The 25,848-nt window shown below is 43.1% G+C and overlaps 1 protein-coding gene across 3 annotated transcripts in view; it reads right to left on the bottom strand.

The window, feature by feature from the left end:
- The window catches only part of DOCK1 (dedicator of cytokinesis 1), a 291,813-nt gene that overhangs the window by 108,233 nt on the left and 157,732 nt on the right, over window positions 1-25,848 (bottom strand). For all 3 annotated transcript variants that reach the window (XM_074545390.1, XM_074545392.1, XM_074545391.1), the window contains exons 28-29: window positions 24,051-24,152; window positions 18,134-18,228 (exon numbers count right to left, since the gene is read on the bottom strand). In XM_074545390.1, the coding sequence (XP_074401491.1) occupies window positions 18,134-18,228; window positions 24,051-24,152 (197 nt within the window). The remainder of the gene's footprint in view (window positions 1-18,133; window positions 18,229-24,050; window positions 24,153-25,848) is intronic.

Below are 25,848 nucleotides of genomic sequence, written 5' to 3'. Positions count from 1 at the left end.
CTCCTGACACCTGCACTATCAATTCTCCACGTCTGTGCCTTGAAACACCTGAATTCTGACATTAAATCTGTCCCTTTCTCAGCCTTCCTATAACTCAGCCTCCCAAATGGAACGAGAAACTAAAAAAAAAAAAGGGTTAAAATTTAAAACCTTCACAAATCACCTCCTTCTTAACCCGGTGAATTTGCATGGCAGAATCTGATTTCTTGAGAAGTTTTCCTGCATTTCTATTGGATTCCTTGCCAAGCTTCAAGCAAAGCTCCTGAATACTGGCTCAGGTACGTGCAGACATAAATTCTTGCAGGGATGAGCAAGTTTTACAAGTTGTTGCTTCTTTTTTCTTTTTAAACTTTCACAGCAGAATTTTGTGCTGCTTTTTAGATTTCTTTCACATCAGTATAACTCACCAAAATCTCATTACAAAAAGAAAGGGAAGTATTTACACTGAGTTACTGATAAAAGAGAAAAAACCATGAAATTATTCACTTGCACCATGTTACTTCTGTATCTGGGAAATAAATTTAAAACAGGATAAAAACAACTTGTGCAAAAAGCTTTTCCCAGAGCAAGGAAAAACCACATTTTTTTCCCCCTCTAATGATCCATAGAGTGGGACACTGAGCACAAATTCCATTCACTCTTTTCAAAACCTGGGCTTTCATTTCCTCTTTGCTTTTCCTCTCTGAGCTGCCCTGGCTCAGGTGGAATAACCAAAGTGCAGCCCCAGGTGCTGCTGCTGGACTGAGGGAAGGAGCTGCACTTTGTGTCCCCCCGTCCCCTGCTCTGCTCCAGGGCAGCTCAGCAGCCTCAGCACTTCCCCCATCCCAACAGCACTCCCAGAGCCAGGGCATTTATGACTCAGGGAAAAAAGGGAATTGTTTCATGTTTCGTGGGCTGGCAATGGACAAAGCAAATGTTAATGCAGTCAAGGAGAGCTCAAGGACACAATGTTCACCTGGAAACCCAGTGCTGGTAAGTGAATTGCAGAATATCCCAGCCAGGAAAAAAGTTATTTTCATAAACATGACATTTTAATTATCCTATTAATTGCAGATTAAAAGATTTACATGATAGGGTAACAACATCTCATAAATTTAAGTTTGAAATTTAAGTCTGTGTAACCAACACAAAGATATTAGTCTAAGAAAAATTTGCCATGGAGGGGGAAAAAAAATGGGTGACCAAGATTTAATTCTTAATTATTTCCTTCTTTTGTGTGTTATAAAAGTTAATAAAAAATTAGGATCATTGTTGCATCACAGCTTGGATAGGCTGTAGAACAACCTGGGATAGCAGAAGTGTCCCAGCCCATGGGATTTAAGATGGGATTTAAGGTCCTCCCAACCCAAACCATCCTAAGATTCTGTGGCTGTACCATGAGCTGTTTGCTCATGCACTCAACAGCTGAAATGCAGCACTCAGAGAGTAAATAAATACATACATTAATCAAACCACAAGCAATTAATCAATATCCAGAAAGGGGGAAAACAACAAAGAAAAAATAAACCAAAAAAAAAAAACAACCTAAAAAAATGCCAAACAAACAAACAAGCAAAAAACCCAAGAAAAGTCAAATTATTCCCAATGACATCTGAAGAATTTGTGTAGGGATATTTAGATCCACACAGTGATCAGTACCACACTGAAATGGCTATCACTGTGTTCCAGTGGACAAACAGAGACCAGCACTAGAAAACCTCTTTTTCTGCTGTTGGTGCATCCTAAGTGCATCCTTCACCCTGAATTTCCCAATTGATGCACCAAACTTAGTGATATAAAACCAAAGAGTAACACAAGATTAAACCTTTACACGGTAATTTTCTCTCAAAGCATAAGGAAACCAAACCATGTAAAGCTCCTTTTTTTTTATTTTAAAAAAGACAATTTCAGGATTGTTCCTCTGCAGCCTAAAGCTCCTGACAGAACCTGCAGCATTCCCAAATCCAGCCCTGGCTCTGTAAGACGTATTGCAGTACTTACATCCCAAACAGGCTTATTCACTGCATGGAGAGAATTCATTTATTATTAAAGAGCACTGGAGAGGAGGCAAAAAACCCTAAAACCCTAAAGCAAACTGGTTCCTTATCACTGCAATCTCATTTATTGACACAGCTGGAAATGAGCTGGTGGTAACTCTTTGAGTACATGGACAGGACACGATAGGACAATAGGAAATGGCCTCAAGGGGCACCAGAGGAGGGGCAGATTGGGTTTTTGGGAAAATTTCTCTCCTGAAAGGGTTGTCCAGCCCTGGCACAGCTGCTCAGGGAGGGATTTAAGAGCTGTGTGGATGTGGCACCTGGTGGCCTTGATGGTCCTGAAGGGTTTTTCCAACCTAAACTGAAGTTCTCGGACTCTGTGGATTCATCCTTCCTGACCATGGACAACTGCCATGAACATCTCCCACAAACCAGATGGAGGAAACAGAACCTTCAGCTTTTCCTGAGAATCACAGAACCACAGAATCCCACTTTGGTTTGGGTGGGAAGGGAGCTCAGAGATCATCCCACCCCACCCCAGCCATGGCAGGGACACCTTCCCCTGTCCCAGGTGCTCCAGCCCCAATGTCCAGCCTGGCCCTGGGCACTGCCAGGGATCCAGGGGCAGCTCCTCTGGGAATTCCATCCCAGCCCCTCCTCACCCTCCCAGGGAACAATTCCTGCCCAATATCCCACCTTATCCTGCCTTTCTACAGCTTAAGGACATTTCCCCCCTCCTGTTGTATTCCTTAATGAGCAAATCTTTTCCACCGCACAAGAACCTGCCCTTGGTACCCACCAAGCTTTACCAGCATTTATTTGCTATTTATCATATCTATCCACAAAATACAATCCAGCCCTTCTGGATTTTCAACTGAATGAGCTGAAAAACTTGGAGAAACCTCATGTGCCAGTCAGCTTTGTCTCATCTGAAGCTGCCCATCTCAGGTTAATTGTGGTGCATCGTTATCTCACCCCACGTGCTTGCTGTGGGACATCTCTGACAGACTGAACTGAGCTTCCCCAGATCCTGGAGATTAATTTCCATGACCAGGGAGTCTTGGAGCTGCTCTGCTCATCCCACACCCACATCTCTGCCCAAAACCCACTCCAGGGTGCCTTAAATCAACCCTTTTCTATTTATCAGCTCTAACAAACCTCTCCCCGTGTTAAATCAAGGCGAGCGCTGCGTTCCATCCATCACACCCATACAGGGAGGATTTCCGTGTCAGAACAAGGGAACAGCTTTCACAGAAACATGTAAGTAGAAGGGATTAGATATTTTACAGCAGAGAGAACAGCGAGCTCTGATACAAAACTCCATGTACGGGCAAAGTTTACAAATTTCAATCAAATCCAGGTTAAGCACAAAATGGAGGAGTCGGTCACATCAGGAGAAGCACAGCAAAAAATGCTGAATGCAACAGCGGTTTTACACTCTGGCTTCACTGAAGTCCTTATTTCCTACCAACTTTCAGACCAAACAAATTAGCAATTCATGCTACAGATGTCAGAAGTTATAAAGGAAATTAATGCAACAGTCGAGCTGAAATGAGACTGAGGAAAATGCTGTTATTTTCCCTGTGGACTCGTACGTCCACACACCGAGTTCTGCTTTGTGAAGATAATATCCAGAAAGTGCTCAGCAAAGCTTAAAAAGTAAATATCTAAACCAATTCTTATTTTTTCCAGAAATGCACGTGAGTGTTGGGTTGAGGTTTTGGGGTTTTTTTAAAGATCTAATATTAAAGGATTTAACGTAAATTTGTCATTGGCAATATTCCAGTTTTCTTTTAAGGTGTTTTATTCCATGAGTTTTGACTAATGCAAAATAAGTTTGACATCCTGACTAACAAACTCAGTTCTCAAGCTAGAAATCCAAGAACTACTGCTTTGATGGGACAAAGGAAAATGTCATTAAGCAGAAGGAAAGTAGATTTCTATGGGATTTTGGGGAGAAATTATTGCCTGTGAGGGTGGTGGGGCCCTGGCACAGGTGCCCAGAGCAGCTGTGGCTGCCCCTGGATCCCTGGCAGTGCCCAAGGCCAGGCTGGAGCAGCCTGGGATAGTGGGAAGTGTCCCTGCCCATGGCAGGGGGTGGAACAAGATTATCTTTATGGTCCCTCCCAGCACAGCACAGGATGGAAATCCAGCATGGAATCTGCACATTCACACAAAACAATCAACAGTTTTAGTCTATTTCCAAATTTCCTATTAGCAGCTCTGATGTCAGGATTTAAAGCACGCTTTCAATGCTGGATGAATAAATCTCATATGCCAGCATAAATTTTTCATGATTCCTTCATAAATTCCTCATTCCTTGTTGTCAGTTGTCTTGGCAGAAACTAAAATATAGGAAGCTGTAAAAACGTCGATCTGCTTTAATTAAGCCAACTGCCTCCTTCCAGTGGTGTCAGACAAACCCTGGGTGAGCCTACAGATCACCCAGAACACACAGCAAAGAGTGCAAGGGCCTTTTATAGATAAATACAGAGAATTTCAAACCCTGCCTCCCCCCTGACTGGTTGGTGACCATCCCACAGCTCCCTCAGGTCTTCTAATCCTTGTTGGGAATCCCTTTTGCTAAACCTGAGTTGTGAGCAGCAAAGCAGAGAGGGGGATTTTCACCCTCTGCAATCAAGAGGCAAGAGTTTACTACAATGGTGGATTTTTTTCATTAGGCTAGGTCAGGAAATAGTAAATTAAAACAGGAAAAATGAAGCAAAGGATTCCCATATGGAGTACCGGGGACAGGTCTGGTGTCCTCAACATAAGGAAGGCATGGAACTGAAACTCTGGCTAAGAAACATTATTTTCAGGGATACAAGCACTGGCAAGTGCTGAATGCACATTTCTAAGTCTAAAAAGTGCTGCACCAAAACAGGAAAGTACAGCTCAACATGACACCAAATATAAGGTAATAACTGTGATTCATATCCCAGAGATGGAAATATTTTTCCTCAAGAAAACTTTGTCCTCATTTTCCTCGAGGAAACACAACTGAAGTGGTTGTGGAAGGAGCACATTGTCAAAAATAGTCTGACAAATAAAAAGTTAGTCTGTGTTCAAAAGGAACTTACAGAAAACATGTTTGGTTTTGACAGTTGGCAATTTCACTTTGATTTTTAAAAATGAATAATGTGGTTTCTGCATGAGAAGATGCAAAACAGTCCAGAAGGAAGAACATGAGACAACAAGTGTGGGAAGGAGAGTGAATCCTCACAAAGCCATCCTCGTATCACACCTCCCTTAAAAACCTCACTGACGCAAACACACAACTGAAATTCATCCCGGAATGTTTCTGTTTGTACGTCTTTATGAGGGAACTGTCAGAAAATCATCATTATATTCTCCTGCATCTTTTTTGAGTACTTCTGTTACACCTCACATAGTGCAGACGTGATCAGGCCAGCTACAGGCAAATCATACAAAATAATTACATTTTAACAGTCAAACACAGAGAGAAACAAACCCAGGGAGTGCCTGAGCCCTCAGAAGGAAAATTTCAGCATTAAGAAACACAGAATGTCACAAAGGTGATTTTTTTGTTAACACAGAATCATTGTTAACACAAAATACGTTTTCACATGGAAGATGAGCAGAGAAGAAATGAAATTAAAAACTGAAGGGTGGGGGGGATACAGCTGTTGAAACCTTCCCTGCTTCCTGTGCAGTTTGTCTGTCCATCCATCCCTGAATCCATCCATCCATCCAGCCATCCATCCATCCATCCATCCATCCATCCATCCCTGAATCCATCCATCCATCCATCCATCCCTGAATCCATCCATCCCTGAATCCATCCATCCATCCATCCCTGAATCCATCCATCCCTGAATCCATCCATCCCTGAATCCATCCATCCCTGAATCCATCCATCCCTGAATCCATCCATCCATCCATCCATCCATCCCTGAATCCATCCATCCATCCATCCCTCCATCCCTCCATCCATCCATCCATCCCTCATCCATCCATCCCTGAATCCATCCATCCATCCCTGAATCCATCCATCCATCCATCCATCCATCCATCCATCCATCCCTGAATCCATCCATCCATCCATCCATCCATCCCTCCATCCATCCATTCATCCCTCATCCCTCCATCCATCCATCCATCCATCCATCATCCATCCATCCATCCATCATCCATCCATCCATCATCCATCCATCCATCCATCCATCCATCCATCCCGCATCCATCCATCCATCCATCCATCCCTGAATCCATCCATCCATCCATCCATCCATCCATCCATCCATCCATCCATCCATCCATCCATCCATCCATCCATCCCTCCATCCATCCATCCATCCATCCATCCATCCATCCCTGTGAGGGAGGACCAGGACTCTGCAGGAGCCCATCTGGTGGGCTCCATTCCCAGAGTTTTTAGGATAAGCTGGCTCACCCCGTGCTGTGATGCATTTCAGTGTTCATGTTCCAGGAGACTCCTCCTGCCCAGGGGACACCTGGGCCAGCAGAGAGCTGCCCAAGCCAGTTAAACCACCCAAAACTCAAACTGAGCCAGGAGTGCTGTGGGTTATGGAGAGGTGGCTCTGTCACCATGAGCTCCAAAGGGAATTGGGTCAGAGATGGGATCAGGGATCAGGTGCTCCACTTCAGCTCCTTCTCTCTGAAGCCCCTTGCAGAGAAAGAGAAACTTTCCATGCTGCTGATAACCACCGTGCCCTGAGAATTGACAGTTTTCACACCTTCTGCAGCAGCCATACATTATTATTTTTCTCTTTTCCCGGAGTTGCTGACAAGCAGCAAACAACTCCCACAAAGGGCAGGAGGGAGCTCTCCCCAGGCTCCAGGTGAGGGCTTGGGGAAGCTGAAGGCAGGCAGGGGTGGGGAAGGTCAGAGCAGGAGCAGCAGAGGCATTTCCAGAGCCCCTGGATGCTCTGGATGCAGCTGGAAACATGGGCAGGCTCAGGGGAAAGCCCTTCCCACACATCCAGGACAAAAAAATCTGAAAAAGCTGGGGGAGTAAAGCTCCTGTCCCAGGAAGAGCAAATCCAAACAGATCCTGAACATACTGACAGTAAATTCCCTCTGCAGCTCAACAGGCCTTTGGTGAATGTTTATGCACGAGGAATTTAAAGAAGGAAAAGGTTTGCTTTTAATATCTTTTGTGTTATTGCTTTGAACATCCCAAATGAAAAACATGCTGGAAGTTTAAAGTTCAGCCACTCAAGGCACAGTGTGTGCCTCAGGATGGATATTTCCTAACACCGTTGATAATCAATATCCATCACCCATATCCTAAAGATGCTCTCATTTTAGTTAATGTTTAAAAATCATGAATTTACCTTCTCAGTTCAGCCTGTTCATTCCAAGATCTAGAAATATCTCTGTTTTACTACCTGCAAGTGCCAGCTTTCCTGTGACACTTCTGATGGAAAAGGAGAAACATCCATCAAGAAAGGCTGAGCTCAAGCTCTGCCTGCAATGCACTGAGAGAAGGAGAAGATGACTTTTCAGTGCTTATATTCAGTGATATAAACCTTCAAACTGGTGATAGCCAATGATCTGACACCTTTTTTCTCCCTAAATATGCTTTAAACTTTTCCTGCCCTACAATCACCCATCTGTTATATCAGAGCATGAATAATTTCCTTCTTTAAAAAAAAACCTCCATTTCTTCCTATAGTGGCTGTGCTTTCTCATACTCCCACTGTAAAAGCTTGTTTTCTAGAATGTGCTCATGAAATATTTCTGATCCTAAAATTTAATAACCCCAGAAAAGGCCTTGCTGGCTTTTTAAGCATCAAGGCTGCTGCTCTCAGAAGCCAAAATGCTGCACCATTGTCAGTCATTGAAAAAGATGAAAATTCAGAAAAAGGAATGTTTTGGCAAGGTAAGAGCAAGCAGGGTTTAGGGATATTTCACCCAAATTGTATTAAATTAATAACTGAGTTGGACACTACCCTTATGAATCATTAAAAAAACAATACATTAAGAGCAAAGTACTATTTTATAGTTTGTACAATATCTCTGTTTAGTCAAACTGCTCTGAGTGCTGAAAATCCTGAAGTCACTCATTGATGGTCAAGCCCAGAGAATTTCAGTGCAAAGCTCACTACAGAAATCTGAATTGCAGATTAACAGCCAGAAATGCATTTAAGCCTGAAAATAATATCCAAACAACCATTTTTTGTTATTTTTCAAGACTGAAATATTGGGGTTTTTTTACAATACTGGAAAAGATGAATAAAATCCAAGTGTGAAAAAGCAGCCCATCCCTGGGTATTTTTAAATGGGCAATGGTAGTAACTGGAATGATGCTGATGTGGAAAAAGAATGATTCAAAGTGAAAGTTGCTACACCTTCCCTGTTAAAAATAAACATCACGTGGTGTTAGCTTGGACTTGGTAAAAATGGAGCCCTGCTTTGGGATTTAACACCTTCAGCTTTATTTAATTAGCTCCCTCACCCTGCTGCTTTTATAAGCACCAAGTGTTCCCACATCGTGCTCATGCCTCACATCCTGTGCTAAAAACATCCCAGAACGTTCAGATTTGGGGCTGTGACGTGGTCACCCTTCCTGGGGGGTTCAGTGAGCACAAAATGAGCACTCAGGGCACCACAATTCCAATTAAAAACTGCAATAGCACATCCAGGTGGGTTTGGGTGCTAAGATAGAATGTTTTTTCCTTCCACCACAGAATTATGGGATCGTTTAGGTTGGAAAAGCCCTCTAAGATCATTAAATCCAGCCTGGCATTCCAAAGCCACCACGGACCTGGGTCCCCAGGTGCCACCAGGATGCTCCATGGTCTTTGGATTCCCATCATCATTTCTCACTCCTGGTTTTGGCCACATGTCCCAGGGATCATTTTTCCTGTGGGATCCTACAGAGCAAATCCCCTCTGGGTGCTCCCAAGGAATGTGGTGCTGCAGGCACCAAAACTGGCTGTGAGGAGCCAGGAAAAGCAGAATAAAGCTGGAAAAGTCCCCAAAGCTCCATGAAATGAGAAAGCAAATACTTGGATGCAGCTTCATCCCAAACACCCACACTGGTACAATAATGTGAATTCAAATGTTCATGAGCTCATCTTAGAGAGAGCGAAACTTTGAGTATCTACTCACCAGGGCCTCTGGAGTGGGTTCAGGCAGCAGTGGGGAAAAGAACATGGGAATCACAAGATGAAATGTCAAATTTAAAATGACAGTTAAGCGTTTTTTCAGTTGTAATTAGGAAATTGTAAGAAAACTTTAAATTAAAGGAAGGTTTACACTAAGGATCTGTCTGAGGAAATGTAATCTGCCAAGGGTTTCTGCTACTCCTGAAGTAATTAAAGCACAAAACAAAAACCAAAAACATGTAACAACATTATTATCCATAATTTATGGAACAATATATTGAATTCTTCGTGCTTAATTTGATAAAATAACATCAAAAAACCCAAATTGATAAAGATATTGGCTGCTAAAAGGCTTCTGAGTACAATCATCCCAAAGTACCTTAATGTCAACTCATGTTTAGATTCCAGAAGGGAAAATAATATTGGAATCATTGTGTTCCATTTGAAATTACTTTGGCAAGGCTTCTTCAGGTCTCAATCAGCTCTCAGCAGAGAATTACCACAACACACAGCCTAATAACCTCTTACAGCTTTCATTCTAAACAATGTGTTAAACCCAGCAGTTCTCAACACTGTCAAGATGCAAGTTGGGGAAAAAAAAGAGAGGGCAACTAGCCAAACAAATGAGTTGGCTTTCCAAGGATCTTGTTAAAAACAAAGGAAACCAGGCATCCACGGCATCCTGTGGGTGATGGTTCCAAAAAGTGAGGGATAAAAAGCCATTTTCAACATTCTCTTGCTTTTTCTTAGCGTAGCAGTTGAGCCCTGCTGCCTCTGTCACTGTGTGAAGATCCCGTGCCCTATTTCTCCTTCAAATATCCCATTTCTGAGCCACTCTGGAAATGACAGCCTGGGAGGTGCCTCTCAACTGCTCGTGACTTCAGAGCAGGTAAAACACACCAGGGGACAACCAGCAGGGTTTGGGAGGAGCAGCCACTCCTGCCTGGGATCCCCTGAGGAATATCCTCCATGGAAAACCCCCAGCAGTGACATGGGATGTCCCCTGGATTAAAGGTTCTTCTAAATAACAGTGACAGGATGAGAGGAACCCTCAAGTTTAGGTTGGATATTAGAGAAAATTTCTTCATGGAAAGGGCTGTCCAGCAGGGCAGTGGTGGAGACACCATTCCTGGAAATGTTCCAAACCTGTGTGGATGTGGGTTGAGGATGAGGTGGTGCTGCTGGGTTGGTGCTGGACTCTGATCTCAGAGCTCTTCCCCAGCCTCAACAATTCTGTGATAAACCCACAGATTCATTGAAGTTCCCCAGCCTTATAAGGCACACAGAGCATTCAAAAGGTTTTGAAGGGATTGAACTTGTCCCCACTCCAAAGAGGACAACCAGCTCACACTCAGGAATTTTCCAGGTCTAAACCTCAGCACTGCCTCGCTGCCTAAAACTTTGCAAGGTGCCAAAAACAGCAAAAATTTCTTCTTTTAACAGAAGAAAAGATGAAAAAAAAAATCTCTAAAAAACCCTTCATTCACCTTTTTCCCCTTGAACTCAAGAACAGCAGCAGTTGGGACCATTTTATCCCTCTGTGTTTCTTCCTAGTGCAGGGAGAGCTGTTCCCTAACACAGTTCTTTGCTTCCAACTCACTGGAATTTTCTTGCAGCAAAACAAAGCTGAAGTGTCACGGGGTTGCTGCTGAGCAATGAAGGTGGAGCCAATGCTGCACAGGGATGGTTTGGAAGCAAAGTTAAAAGCAAGATGTGCTTTGGGATGAAGAGGACGTGCAACAGCCTTCTCCTGTTTTTACAGAGCTGCTGTGGCTCTGAGATCTCCATTCCTGGCAGGACACCAAATCCCATCCACCTTTAGGGACAGGAAAATGTCTTTGTCAAGGGAAGCACAATAATAAACTCCAGAAAACAGCAGCATCACAGTGGATGCTGGATGTGGTCACCAGCCCAAATTTCCCACCTTGCTGCAGGAGATCTTCCCAAAAACCCAAGATGGCTCCAAAGACACAAAAACCATAATTAAGATGATACAATTATGATCAACAAGATAATTATTCCAGTGCTGGAAATCATTATTCCACCTCTAGACCCTAGGAGGGATTAATCATGACCCCAAATAGATGGAAGGAGTGCTCAGAAAAGGAGCAGATGGATTTGGGAGGGCTCACACCTCACACCCACATCCCAGCATTGGCAGCCTCACCAGGTGCTTCTCAGAATCCCAGACTGGTTTGGGTTGGAATGGACCTCAAATCCCATCCCATTCCCAGCCCTGCCAGGGACACTTTACCCTGTTCCAGGCTGCTCCAAGCCCTGTCCTTGGGCACTTCCAGGGATCCAGGGCAGCCACAGCTGCTCTGGGAATTCCAGCCCAGCCCCTGCCCACCCTCACAGGGAACAATTCCTTCCCAAAGTCCCATCTAACCCTGCTCTCCTTCCATGACTTTTCCATCAGAAATGATCACAGATTGCAGAAATTAAGGAGAAAACCAGATCATGGAATCCAGTGGGCTGCCCCAGCTGCTCATCAGCTCTCACAACCACACCATTATCAATATTCCATCAATGCCAGGGACATCTCTAACTCCAAAGGCTGGCAGAAAACCACCTGATATAGGGTGGAAGCCATCAAGGGAAAAAAGCAGCTGCTGAAGAATATTCCTTCAAGGAACCTCAGCTCTTTTAATAAGAAAATACCCTGTTATTTCAAACACAGTCAAGTATATTCATTTTCCTCCCAGGTGCAGTTAATTTGACAGGTACAATGCTAAAGCAAAAATCCTGCAAGGTCTTTCCTGAAAAGGTCAGTACATTATGCAACGGGGTTTTATGACAGCAAAAAAAAAAAAATCCCTCCATCTACAGAAATTTTAGATGATTTACAGAAATTTTAGATGATTTATCAATGTGCATTTGAGTCTTTTATTCCCAGATGAAGAGCAAACTTTGGGGCACACGAGTTAATTTTGAGAGCTGTTTTTTTCAGGAAGTTCTAAGCTTTGAAAATTGTTATCCTCGGTCCGTACATGGGAAATAGGGGGAGGTTTTTCTATACAGAGAAATATTCAGCACTAAAGAAAAACAAAATTGCTCCCATTTGAAGTCTTATTGCATTCCAGCCCTGAATTAAATGATTTGATTGTTCAAGCTGCATGTCTGGACTCTTAAACTTTCTAAGTAAGCACAGAGTCCTGTAGGAAATGCATTGATAGTCAGGAAAAGTAGCAGCAATTCCTTCTAATCCAAGCTTTTTGTACTGCTCAAACTCTTCTTGAAACAATGCATCCCTTGGCCTCCTAAAACATAATTGCATTTCAACCACTTCCTCCATCCCAATTGCAATTTGGAAATGTAAACCAGTCACCCTATTCCACTAAAACATATATTGAGGAAATATTTAAGTGATCAGGGCCCCAGAGATAAACTTGGAATTTCAAGTAACATCCAATAAAATTGAGTGGTTAAGGTTGGTAAAAAACCTTTAAGGTCATTGAGTCCAACCCTCAGCCCACCTTGTTCCAGATGTTTCTGGAACACTTCCAGGGATGGGGACTCCACCACTGCCCTGGGGAGTGCTTCACAACCCTTTCCATTAAAGAATTTTCCCTAATCTCCAATCTAAACCTCCCCTGGAGCATTTTAAGGCCATGAATAATGTCTTTGAACATGGAATTAACACAGGCGTGAACCCACAAAGGGATTTGGGAAATGAAATGATGATTTTAAAGCTTTTTTTCCTGTTCCCACCACCCCAATCCCAAAGATTTAGTAACAGCTGATAGGCTGTGAAACTGGGGTGCCCTGCTTTTCCTGCAGTTTGCAATCCAGAATCTTTGCCATCCTTTTGGCCTCTTTTCCCCTGTTATGAAAACTACCCCTCATCCAGCAGGAGCTGGGGATGGATTTTAAATCAGAGCTTTTGCACTTGCACTCATCTGATGGATGCGACTTGACTGCTCAATTATGTAAGTGCAAAGAGCCTATTTTCATACATTTATTAAAACCATCCTGCTTTTGTTTCCATAAGCCTGCCTCGAACCCAGCACAGCATCACCACGAAGCCAAATTTCCATAAGCTCAGCCCAGATTTCAGTGTGGCTTTGGGGGCCTTGTCAGGAGGGATAAACTCAGAGCTGGAAGGTCCCGAGCTGCGCAGGAGTTGCTGCGGCTCCTGACGCACGCCAGGGTTTGCCCGCTGCTGATGGACGGTCACAAACATCACTGGAGGAAATCCTGAGAGCACAGCACGGACCTGACAGGTACTGCTATGACAACAGGCAGCACAACTGCCTACATTTCCCTGGAAGCTCCAAAAATAAACATTCCAGGACATGTTTATCCCGAGCGGCTCCCCCGTCCTTTGTCCTCCTCTTTGCAAGGCTTTTTTTTGGCTTTTCAGACAGAAAATTCATTGAGATGATGGGCTGGTGGCCTGGGTTTGGGTGGGTGTCGGATCTCAGGATCTCAGTCCTGAGATGCTGAGCCCCCGAGACCACCTTGGGGGGCTCGGGACTCCTGGAATGTTCCAGAAGTGTCTGGTGGCTGGACTTTGACCCTACACAGGAGACGACAAGGATGAGGGCTTCACCGGGGTGAATGGTGAAGGGATTAGTTAATTAGAGGGTGAGACACAGGGTTTAGGATTTCTGTACAGGGGGGTTTAGAGAAGTAAGATGGAGGAATTGGGGCGTGTCCTGTCCTTCTTCTTCTTCTTCTTCTCCTCCATCTTCTTTGGCCACGGTGGCACTCTTGGATTGGTTATTGCTGAGAGTGCACCGAGTTATAAGAATAAATGGTATTGGGGAAAAATGATAAATATTGTACACGTAACAGTGGGTATAAAGATAGGTGGCTGCCCGGGAGGGCAGACAGTGTGCCCATGGCTGACTGCTGAGCAGATCTTTGTTCAGCTGAAAGAAAATCTTTTAGATAAACAATTAACAAACATAAAAACCGAAAGAAGAACTGAAGCCTCTTCTCGTCCTTCGATACGCGGGCTGCCCCAAGGCCACCCCGGGCCTTTCCAGGCCCCTCAAACAGCCGAGATAAACCGGACAGGTGGGGTTGAGGGCATTTTCTCCATGGAAGGTGTGGGGTGGTGGTTTGGATTTGTGCTGGGAACAGGGGGCACAATACAGGAATGTTTCTGTTGCTGCTGAGCAGAGTTTGGGGCTGGGACAATTCCCTGAGGAGCTTTTCCAGTGCCCAACCATCCTTTGGGAAGAATCTTCTCCTGATTTCCAACCTAACCCTCCCTGACACAACAGGTAACACCCTCCAGATTCCCTCCCCAGGTCAGCTCCATTTCCTCTGGAATAAAAAGCCAACAGAGACAAGAAACCTCATTTTCACTGAGAGCATCTCATCCCTTTCTCTCTGACTTCAAAAGGCAAAACAAACAGGTATTTTATGTAAATGTGGACATTAGAAACAAAAAATAGAACAGCAAACATCAAATTCCTTTTTCATAGGCAACTCAGCTTCCACTGGCACAGCTGCAGATGAAAGTAGCAGCTACAAATTAATATATCATAAGGTCTTACCAAAGGAACTGAATTGTCTCAAATGCCAAAAGTAAGACCAAAGACTAAATTATTTTCATTTACGGAACCGTAGGGAGGAATTGCTTTCATGTTCTGAGTTATGTGTTTAGGAGGAACCTAAGTTTAGCTTGTCAGCTTCTGACAAAAGTTAACAACAATTTCTAAAACATTTCGGAATCATTTCGAAACGTGCTTTCGATGGGGGGAGTGGAAACAAGACAAAATCACAAAATCCCTGCCTTTTTTTGTAACTGCTTTCACAGTTCCAGCTCCTTGTGTGTGCTTTCCTGGAGATGCCTGGAATGTAGAATCTGCCTCCAAAGCACTTCCCAGCCCTAGCCATAAACACAGGAAAACTCCCTGATTGCTTAAAACTGTTAAATACAGATATTGTGGCTTGAATTTCCTGAAAATGTGGGCACAGACAAACCCTACAACAGCTGGAATTTTAAGGTGGACAAGTACCCTAAAAGGAAATCTAACATATTTCCAGCTCCTCCTTACAAGTGCATTTAATGGTCCCTTATCCATCTCTCCCATCCCTCAGTGGTTTATTTCCATCTCCTTTCCTTGGATATTGTTGTTTACAGTAAACCAGGGGAAGATCTGGACCAAAATTTGGAAGTGAAAGGAAAAGCCACTGCATCAGTTTGAATATTCTCTTCTTTTACCCCCAAAATGCTGATCAGCCACCTGCAAACCAATGTCAGCCACCTTGAACACACTGGTGGCAATTTCATCAAACTGGTAACACCAAAACCTTGGGCTCTGAATCAACAAACTGCTTTGCTAAAATGAGAATTTTACTACATTAGACAAGTCAGTAAATGAAGTATTTTACAAAAAAAAGGAAGAATTCTCTTGTTAGATATGAAGACTTCTTGTGTTCATTTTGGCATGAAAGGTGGGAACACAGTTTGGCTCCTTGAGGTGTTGGAACTGAGGCATGGGATGTGATCCTGAGCTTGGGATGTGATCCTGAATTTAGGATGTGATCCTGAATTTGGGATGTGATCCTGAATTTGGGATGTGATCCTGAATTTGGGATGTAATCCTGAGCCTGGCACAGCAGTACTGGGAGGTAGAAAAGAGAGAGGATCCTGATGTTTTTATGCACTGGACCAAAATCAGGCAGGCAAAGTTTTCAGAATAATTTCTGTCACTGTTAATGAGTGCACAGATTTTTATATATATATTATATATATAAAAAATATATGTTTCTATATATTTATCCCACTGGTGAAGATCAAAAACTATAATACTAAATTTGAACTAAACTTATATTTGTAAATATTTCCTGTAATCCAGTCATTCACATGCATTTCTCCATTTCCCCTCTTCCCCTGTGGCTATAACTTTATCTCATCCAGAATATCTGAAGCCAGAATATTGAAGAATATTAATACTGCTTAATCCAGAGCATTTTAATCTGGAAGCAAAGCACTGCGTGGAGAGGAGCTTTAGGAGAACCCTCCTAAAGGACTGGTCTAAATAGGAATTAGAGCTCCATTTTCCAGCTATTTTTATTCTTTTTCCCATTGTCTCACACTACCAGATACACTCCATGCAGGAAACAAATAAAATTATGGATACACTTAAAATTGAGTTCCCTTGATTTGGTTCATGGCACAGAAACTGCCCAAGGAGGCGCTTTCAGAAACGGCACAAAATTGCACATTCGGAGTTATTTCTATGGAGGGGACGCCACAGCTTTAAAAGACAAAATTTGTTCTTAAATTTCATCTGGTTTTCGTCAATAAAACTTTATAAGGGTGGAAATAAATGGAGCAGATGGACAAAACAAGGTATTTTACAATGCAGCTTTCTGGGCTAGGAAACCACGTTAACTCCAACAGGAAAAATGAAAAGCACAGAAATCAACTGAGAAGAATTTCCAAAGGAGCTGGTGCAATGGAATGGAAGAATGAGGGAATTAGGGAGGAACAACCCCCCTTAGGACATCTGAAGATCCTCTTCAACACCAGAAAGACTGGGAAATGTTTTTGTTTTAACTTTAAATACTACTCAGATATTCTGCAGGCACTGAGGGGAGTCAGGAAGCATCAAAGACCATCAACACATCCCATTTCTGCTTCCTCAGGACTTCATGTTCAGCATGGAAAAAGACAAGACTATTTTTAAGCATAAAAATTCCAAGTCTCTGTCCTAACTGTGAACCATCATGCTTTGAATTCCTCCAAATTTTCCACAAGGAACTGCCTGGGGGAAGAATTCCTTTGTGCTGCTTTAAGGAAAAAACCAGGAGCAGGGAAAGGTTCTTTTTGTACCTTTGAATGTGGTTGGACTAAGAATGTCCAACCACAAACCTTCCCAATCCTGTTTCAACCTCTCCCAAACTTCAGGAACCCCAGAGTTCTCCTGTTCACAGGTAACCATGCTTGGAGGGTTTCCCTACACCTCCAACACAGCTCTGAAGGCACTTGGAGTTGCTGAAGCAAAACCACTTTCAAAATGAATAAAAAAAGAAATAAATCCAAAGGGCTTCAGATGTTCCTCATGAGCTCTCAAAGGGCTCCTTATTTCAAACACCAGGTGCTTCCCCAGCATTCCAAACCAGCAGGAAGAACCCAAAGATGGCTCAATCTCCTGACTCCTATTTATTCAGAACAGATTTTATTAGGGAGTTAAGGAGACTTCAGAAGCCAAGATTAAAGTTATGGTGCATTTTTATAAGAAGAGCAGGAGCCGTGGTTCAGGATTTTATATAAGGAAACACTGACAACTTTACAGCCATGGTAGCTTCCAGTAAATGCAGAAGAGATTTCTCCAGGCAACTGGTAAATATAATGTTTTTCCCTTATACTTTCATCTCAGTGCACATAAAAGCATTTGACACACTTAATAAAATGTCACCAGCATAAAACACTGCACAAAGGAATGCTAAATAATGACAGAACTGCAATTATTGGGGAAAAAATGAGCATTAGGAACACTTTCAGCCTCTCTCTACATTACTGGGGTGATGGAATTTGGATTTAAAAACTTCCTTAATTCTTCTTGAACCAGAGAAAACATTCAACTCCATACAACTCCATACAACACCACCTAATGTGAGGTCATATGCAAAACATGCAATTCACCCTCCAAAGAATAAATGGAACTACTTTAAGATATGGATAGAAAAACATGCAATTCATCCTCCAAAGAATAAATGGAACTACTTTAACGTATGGATAGAAAAAGATGTAATTCACCTTTCAAAGAATAAACTGAATTACTTTAAGATTTGGATAGAATTTTACTGCACCTGCAGTCAGCTCCAAAATCCAGGTTCTCAAACTGACACCACCCTAAATTTTAGGTGGCTTCCAAGATCCCTAAACCAGGCCACTACAATGCTCCTCCAGAACCAATATTTCAATAATTCTTTGCATCAGAGGAGGAGGAGAAGGCAGGGCAGGCTGGATGCAGCTGCTGTTTCCAGGCAACCCCGGAGTTGTGGAGAGCTCTGGAGCCTCTCCCTCTGTACTCAGCTCTGGAGCCTCTCCCTCTGTGCTCAGCAGAGCTCCAGAACCTGTCCCTCTGTACTCACTTGTTCTGCATCATGTTCATGATCACCCAGTCGAAGGGGTAGACGTTCTTCCCAATCAGGTTCTTGAACATGATGAATGTCTCCATCAGGAAATCCTAAAAGAAGAGAGAATATTTGGAGAAAAATCAGACCAAAAAACTCCAAGGGGTGGTGGCAGTTATTCATGACTGCACTCCAAAGGGGTCTTTGTGTTCTGCTTCATCAAAAAGATATTTTTCATTAAAAACACACCTAAATCTTACTCAAGCACATTTATACATGATGCCTATAAATCCTACAGTAATTCCATTTCGGAAATTTTTATAAAAACAGTAATCCCACATTTAAGCAATGGGATTCATCAAGAGGATCAATAATGGGATTCATCAAGGCCAAGCACTGGTTCACCAATCATCCAAAACCATCATTTTTTTCCATACTATGAACAAAACCACCCAGTTCTTTAGAGTATTGTGATACACCTGTCACAACATACTCTTGGGAAGTTGATAAAAGCACACTGGTTCATGGAAAGAAGAAAAGAAATCAAAGCCAAATATTTATTTAACTCTTAGGATTGCACTAAGAATGCTCCCAAAAGTCAGGTGATGAATAATCTCTCCCTTCATGGATATTCTCCAGAAACTGAGATTATTTATGTATTAAAATAAAAACATCTCCCAGCTCAAATCATCACCCTCCACCTGGGGAAGAGGACAGACATGGTTTGGACATCTCAAAATTGGGAGGGACCCTCCCTAAAGGGAGCAGCAGGAATTGCTTCTGCAAGAGAAAAGCTGCCCAAGAACAAGTTAATTTAACAGCATAAACCAATTTATTTCCACACAGCTACAAACACACAGTTCTTCAGAGCAGAAACTTTGTGTACTTTACAATGTAAATCATCTCCTCCAATTTGGGAATCTGTAATTGCTATCTAACAATTTCAGTAATATCAAATGCTGCGAGAAAGATAAAGGGGAAAAGAGAACTTCATGCAGAAAGTCCTTGATCCACTTCACACAGAGATAAAAATGAACTTTCATTCCAAGGTTAGAATATCTTCCCTTTGATAGAGTTTCTCAGCAATGGTATTTATCTGGTCTATCTTTAAAATGTCAAATGCCTACAAAAAAAATCCCCAATATGTTCCATCAACTGGACTTTTAACTAAGACTGGTTTCTGTGTAACCTTTTCAGTGAGAAACCAATCTGAAGTTCCTGCTCTCATCAGTCTTTGTTCAGCTCTGAGAGCCAGAATCTTCAGCAGATTTATCCTTTAATCCACTCTTCTGTTCAAATGTTTTCCTGGCTCAGAAATTCCCCATCAGTGGACGCAGGGAGCTGCAGGGACCCTGAGGACATGGCGTGGGGATCAAGAACCCCAGAATCCCTGCCTGGTTTGGGTGGGAAGGACCTTAAATCCCATCCCATTCCACACCTCCCACTGTCCCAGGTGCTCCCAGTGTCCAGCCTGGCCTTGGGCACTGCCAGGGATCCAGGGGCAGCCACAGCTGCTCTGGGAATTCCAGCCCAGCCCAAAAAAGGGAACAATTCCCAGTCTCCCATCCAGCCCTGCCCTCTGGCACTGGGAGCCATTCCCTGTGTCCTGTCCCTCCATCCCTGTCCCCAGTCCCTCTCCAGCTCTTCCCTTCAGGCCCTGGCAGGGCTCTGAGCTCTCCTGGAGCTGCTCCTCTCCAGGCTGCTCCTTCCTGATCCCCATCTTTCTGCTGGAGGCTCTCACTTCCCAAATATTGCTGCAAAAGCACTTTGTGCAAATATGCCCCCTGGATTCAGGGAAAATGAGCTCAGATGGGTTTGTGTGACTTAAACCAACCCAGTTACCCCAGCTGATTCTGACCAGCTGACAGCTGCTCTGGGCACCCTGTGCCAGGGCCTGCCCACCCTCACAGCCAGGAATTCCCAGTTCTCAATCTCCCATCCAGCCCTGCCCTCTGGCAGTGGCAGCCATTCCCTGTGTCCTGTCCTGTGGGATCTCAGCACCTCAGGACTGAGGTGCCACCGAGACCACCCTTGGGGGGCTCGGGAGTCCTGGAATGTTCCAGAAGTGCCTGGTGGCTGGACTTTGATCCTACACAGGAGACGACACCTGTATGAGGACAGGAGGGTTTCACCGGGGTGAATGGTGAAGGGATTGGTTAATTAGAGGGTGAAACACAGGGTTTAGGATTTCTGTACAGGGGGGTTTAGAGAAGTAAGATGGAGGAATTGGGGCGTGTCCTGTCCTTCTTCTTCTTCTTCTTCTCCTCCATCTTCTGTGGTGATGGTGGCACTTTAGGATTGGTTATCACTAAAAGTGCACTGGTTAATAAGGGTGAAAGGTATTGGGGAAAAATGATAAATATTGCACACGTAACAATGGGTATAAAGATAGGTGACCGCCCGGAGGGCAGACAGTGTGCTCATGGCTGGCTGCTGAGCAGAGCTCTGTCGGGCCGAAAGAAAATCTTTTAGATAAACAATTAATAAACATAAAAACCGAAAGAAGAACTGAAGCCTCTTCTCGTCCTTTGATACGCGGCTGCCCCAAGGCCACCCCGGGCCTTTCCAGGCCCTTCAAACAGCCGAAAACCGGACACTGTCCCTCCAGGCCCTGGTAAATATTGTCTCTCCATGTTTGTTATCTCACAAAGCAAGGTGGAATTTCCCCTCTCTGGAGTTATCCCAGACCCACCTGGGCCCTGCCCTGGCAGGGGCTGCACTGGGTGATTCCCAGAGGTCCCTTCCAGCCCCAGCTGTTCTGGGATTCTGGGAACTCCCAGGGTACTGAGCTCCACCATGTGCAGAACACTCCTGGTGAACGAGCTCCTCTGCCATTTTACATCAGCAACAATCACAGAACCCCAGAATTCTGAATTGGGAAAAGCCCCCCAAGACCACCAAATCCAACCTGTGACCATGCCCAGCAAACAGATCCTGCTGTTTTGGCATGGATAGACAGCAAGTCTGGAGCTGCTCCTGGTTCAGATGTCACCATTGCACCACTCATCCATCCCTCAGCATCTCCTCCAGCTCAGGAAGATCTGCCTTCGGTTCAGAGCTCAACCTGCACATTTCCTGCTTGTTTTTTTTTGTGTTTTGGTGTCAGAATTCCATTGATGATGGTTTGGCTCCTTCCTGAGCCTGGGGGTTCTGCCCTACTCTGCTGATTCAGCTCTGCATTTCCATCCCCTGATATTTACATTTTAATAACCCCACGCTCACCCAGGTACTTTAAATAATGCTCTGTAACAACTGAGCTAATTATTGATCAAATAAAAGGCTCCTGATGCTCACCTGGGGTTTATGCATTCATAATATTACTCTTTTTTCCATTTTATGGTTCTCATAGAAAAGAAAACGGTTTGGATGAATTAACCTCATTTTATGAGGAAAACTCAGGGTTTTTGAGGGGCTGGGAAGAGAGGGAAGCCAGCAGGACAAGAAATATCTACTTATTTTCAGAATAACTGGAAGCAGGACAAATATTTCTGAACATAAAAACCTGTACTAAAGGAGGAAGGGTTACAACTCCTGCTCTCTCTCCAACTACAAATACAAATCCTATTTAATAGGAAATAGAATTCACAGCAGGTAAGACCCCTAAAAAATTCCCATCCACTGATGGAAAGGAAACAGCCTGGGCTCAGCTGAGATTCTCCACATGGCAGAACATTAACAGGCACTTTTTGTCAACTAAACCAAATGTGTCTCAAATAAAAATATTTTTTACCCAGTAAAAAGAGGAAAAAAAATCAGTCCCAGAAATAACCTCCCTGATCTCAGACAATATTTCATCTCAGGATGACAGCAGAATCACAGATTTTGATTTTACAGAATCACAGCAGAGTCTGGGCTGGAAGGGATCTTAAAGCAAGAAATTCCTCTTTGAACAGATATTCCTTAATAAATCTAAACTCTCTATTCTGCAGAGAGGTAAAGGACTGGTTTTATTGCACTCCACCTCATCTTTTTGAAGACTTTTGAGGCCAAATATGACCATTATAATAATCTAAACCTGCCACCTACATAACACAGACCATAAAGTTTCCTCCAGCACTTCCAGCCCTGAGCTTCCAACTCCTGCTTGAGCAAGAGCAGAGGCTGAAGGAAGATTTAAGGGTCTCCAGTGGTGAAAAAGAAACTACAGTTTAAGTTTTCTCTTTTTCTTGCCTTTTTTTTTAAGAATAAGCTTTTCATTTCTGCCTGGCTGAATTTAGTCTCAGTTCTAAATCACTGCTTTGTGATTAAACTGAATCCAGCTCTGGGTTTAAAAGCAAAGATTCCTGGATTTCAGTTCTACTGGCTGAGTCAAATGAGAGTGGCACCAAAAATTGCTGGGTTAAAGAAGTGAAAAAATCATAGAAAAACAAAGAGAAAGAAAATTTAGTTTACTCCCTGTAGTTTCCTTTACTCACAGGGTTAACAATGCTCTGCCAATAAACCTGCACACCTTAATGAATATTATTTAAAATCAGCTCTGAGCTTTAGAGACGCAGGTGCAAAAAGAGGCTGAAAACTGGAACAGGGCAAAGAGCTCAAACCTTGCCCAACACAGGCAGAAAGAAGAACAACACAAATTCAAGGCAAACTGGGAAGTCCAAACATTAAAATCACACAAAACAAAGACCCTGAGTTGCTTTTCTCTTCCCTCTGCTGTATCCACTCTTTTCACCCCATTATCTGCACTTAGTTTGGGAATGTTCTGTTGTCAGTGCCCACCCATGTAAATGCTCCAAGATCCCAAAGGAATCTGAGTGGGAAGCAGCCCTTCCCATGCTGTGATCCTATTTCCAGCTGGACTTTGCCTTCCCCCTCTAAAAACAGCAGCTCTGAGCTTTAGAGAGGCCAGAGCAGGTGCAAAAAGAGGCTGAGAACTGGAACAGGGCAAAGAGCTCAAACCTTGCCCAACACAGGCAGAAAGAACATAAATTCAAGATAAACTGGGAAGTCCGAATATTAAAATTACACAAAGGAAAGACCCTGACTTGCTTTTCTCTTTCCTCTGCTGTATCCACACTCTTTTCAGCCCTTTATCTGCACTTAGTTTGGGAATGTCCTGCTCTTTGCTGAGCAAAAACCTCAAACCTTGCTCAACACAGGCAGAAAGAAGCATAACACAAATTCAGGACAAACTGGCAAGTCCAAACATGGAAATGACACAAAGGAAAGGTCCTGGCATTGTTCTGGTGGGGCTGGAGGAAGAGGAGGAGCTGAGGAAGGACTGGGAGCTGCCTGGAGCCCCCCAGGGTGGCAGAGGGGATGCTGGGTGGTCACTGCTGGAGCTCAGCCAGGGTTGGTGTCCCCTTGGTGTCCCCTTGGTGTCCCCTCCCAGCCCTGCCGGGCCATATGGCAGTGGCACTTTCAGGTTATTACAGACTTATCTCCTCAGCTATAAGCTCCCTTCCATTATGCTTTAATTAACTTGGGTTGTTGCCTTAGCCAGGCTACCCAATGACTCTGAGAAGACAAATTTCAATTATTATTGCTTATTTAACAACTAAGGGCATCTTTAAGGTTAAAGTGTTTTGCATAAAAGGGAAAAGGGAAAGTGAGCAGATCTCTAAGTAAAAGCTACTTCAAGAAACAAAATCAGAACAACTGGAAGATTTAACACTGAAAGTTCCTTTCCTAAGCAAGCCTTTTTTATATTCTTTTTCTTTTTTCCTTACCAGATTTAAGTAATGTCTCATCACTACTATTTTTACTGCTTTCTTTTAATTGCCTCCAATCCACTGTCTCATGTTTTAAAGCACTGAACAGCTCCAGCTGTACTCCTGTGCATGTCACAGTGCCTAAAAAATTATTTTCTATTAAATCTGCAATGCCAAACACATTTTGTTCACATCTCAGAAGTGCATTTAATGACCAGTAACAGGAAAAAAATCCAAACACAAGCTGAGCCATCTTATGAAGAGATAAAACAAATGAAACTCACCACAACATCCGACCTCATCTTGCCAAAAGTCTTGATTAAATGGGCGTAGTGGTAATCCTCCATTTGCCTCAGGATGGCTGTCATGCAGGCCACAAAACTCCCCTGGCAAAAAGCAAAGGAAAGGAATCCATTATTTAGGATAATGCAACACAATACCGGCCAGCAAAACATAATGTTGCTAGAGAGAACCACAGAATGCAGTGGAGATAATTCTATCATTAAAATATTCATTAATGGATATGCAAAATTCTGTCAAGGAAACAAAAAAACCCCATCTCAAAAAGTTTCCAGTTTCCAATTTCATGGGTTTATCGCCGAAGCTTTTGCGACGTATTCTTCTTCTAAAAATTGCTCAGACATTAAAGTGTCTGCAAGGTAATAAACAGCACTCCTAAAAATATCACACAATATCAGCATTTGCATTTGGAAAGTCAATATTCTGCTCAAGGAAGAAATCTTTTCAGAATTATCATATTGAGCATTGAGCTAAACCAACCCCGAGTTTTCATTTCGCTGTGTGGTATTTTCAGATACAGTGATGCTTAAAAAAACATCACCAAAATCCAGTGAATTCCATCAAACCAGAAGAGCAGCACCATCCAGATCTCTCTCAAAGCACAGAAAGAGTAAAAAATGAATAAAAGGAAGTTTAGTTTTTCCTTCTGGTGGGTGAAAGTGCTGTAGTAACAATCCAACCCATTCCCAAGGCTCCTAGAGGTACAAAAATCCCATAAATGGGAGCTTCTTGTCCATCCTCCCTCTCTGCCTATCTGTTAATTATGTCCACATCTTTTTTGGTCTTTAATACAGCATGAAAAACATTAAAAGTGGTTAAAACCCCATCAGAATGACTTAGAAAATAAGTGATTCTTTCTGTGGTTTGATAGAATTGCAAATCCCCTTCTCTGTGCTGTTTTCCAGGTTATTCCATGCCACAGCCCAGGAGAACACTCAGGAATTTTCTCTTCATAAAGTCACAGAGCCTTTATTGTTACCTTTAAGATCAGAATTAATTTCAATTTAAATTCTTTATTTCCACATCAGTCCGAGTAACTGAGATTAAACCTGAAATGGCACCGGGTCACCTGCATGTGCTCGGAGCCCTCTTATTTACAGAATTTACAGGTTAACCTTAAATTCCACCTGATCAGCACTCCTGGAATTTGCTTTTCTCCTGCAATGGAGCTGAGATCTAAACTCCTACAGGACTGATTTTGTCCCTGTGGAATATTGGATTTTCCAGGGGATGCCAAGGTACTTGATGGGAGCTCTGTGGCACCTGCAAACTCCATGAATATGGAAGCAAAGTCCACCTGAGCTGCTGTTCTGGGACATCAAAAGAACTTTCTAACAAGAACAGAATCTGGGGCTCTACAAAGACAACATTTCCTACTATGAAATGGAAATAAGACAGGACCATCTCAAAAACCCAAACATTAATTGTCAAATCAGTGCCTAACGAGCTCCTGGCACAGCAAACACTGGGTTTGATAGGAGCCAATAGGAGAGCTGGGTAAAAACCTGGAATGGCTGCTGGAGTTAAAAATAAATTCAACAAGCAAATGGAAATGGAACACGAACAGGAGGGGATTCTGCAGGGCTGTAAGTTTTAGTTAGAATGACAGAAATTTGTTAAATTTTGTCATTTCAGCTCCGGCTGAGCCCCCAGTGGTGCTGAGCAGACTGGGTGCTGGTCTTTAAGCGGTTATCAACACTTCTTCCTGTTTTCCTGCATAAAAATAATGATTCATGCTCATCTTGGTGTTTATCTTGGTGATAAAAACCCTTCCTTTGATAC

The sequence above is a fragment of the Zonotrichia albicollis genome, chromosome 7 (genome assembly GCF_047830755.1).
Source record: "Zonotrichia albicollis isolate bZonAlb1 chromosome 7, bZonAlb1.hap1, whole genome shotgun sequence".
In the NCBI taxonomy this organism is placed as follows: Eukaryota; Metazoa; Chordata; class Aves; order Passeriformes; family Passerellidae; genus Zonotrichia; species Zonotrichia albicollis.
Note: the sequence above shows the minus strand (reverse complement) of the source record. Positions and strands in the feature narration are given on the sequence as shown.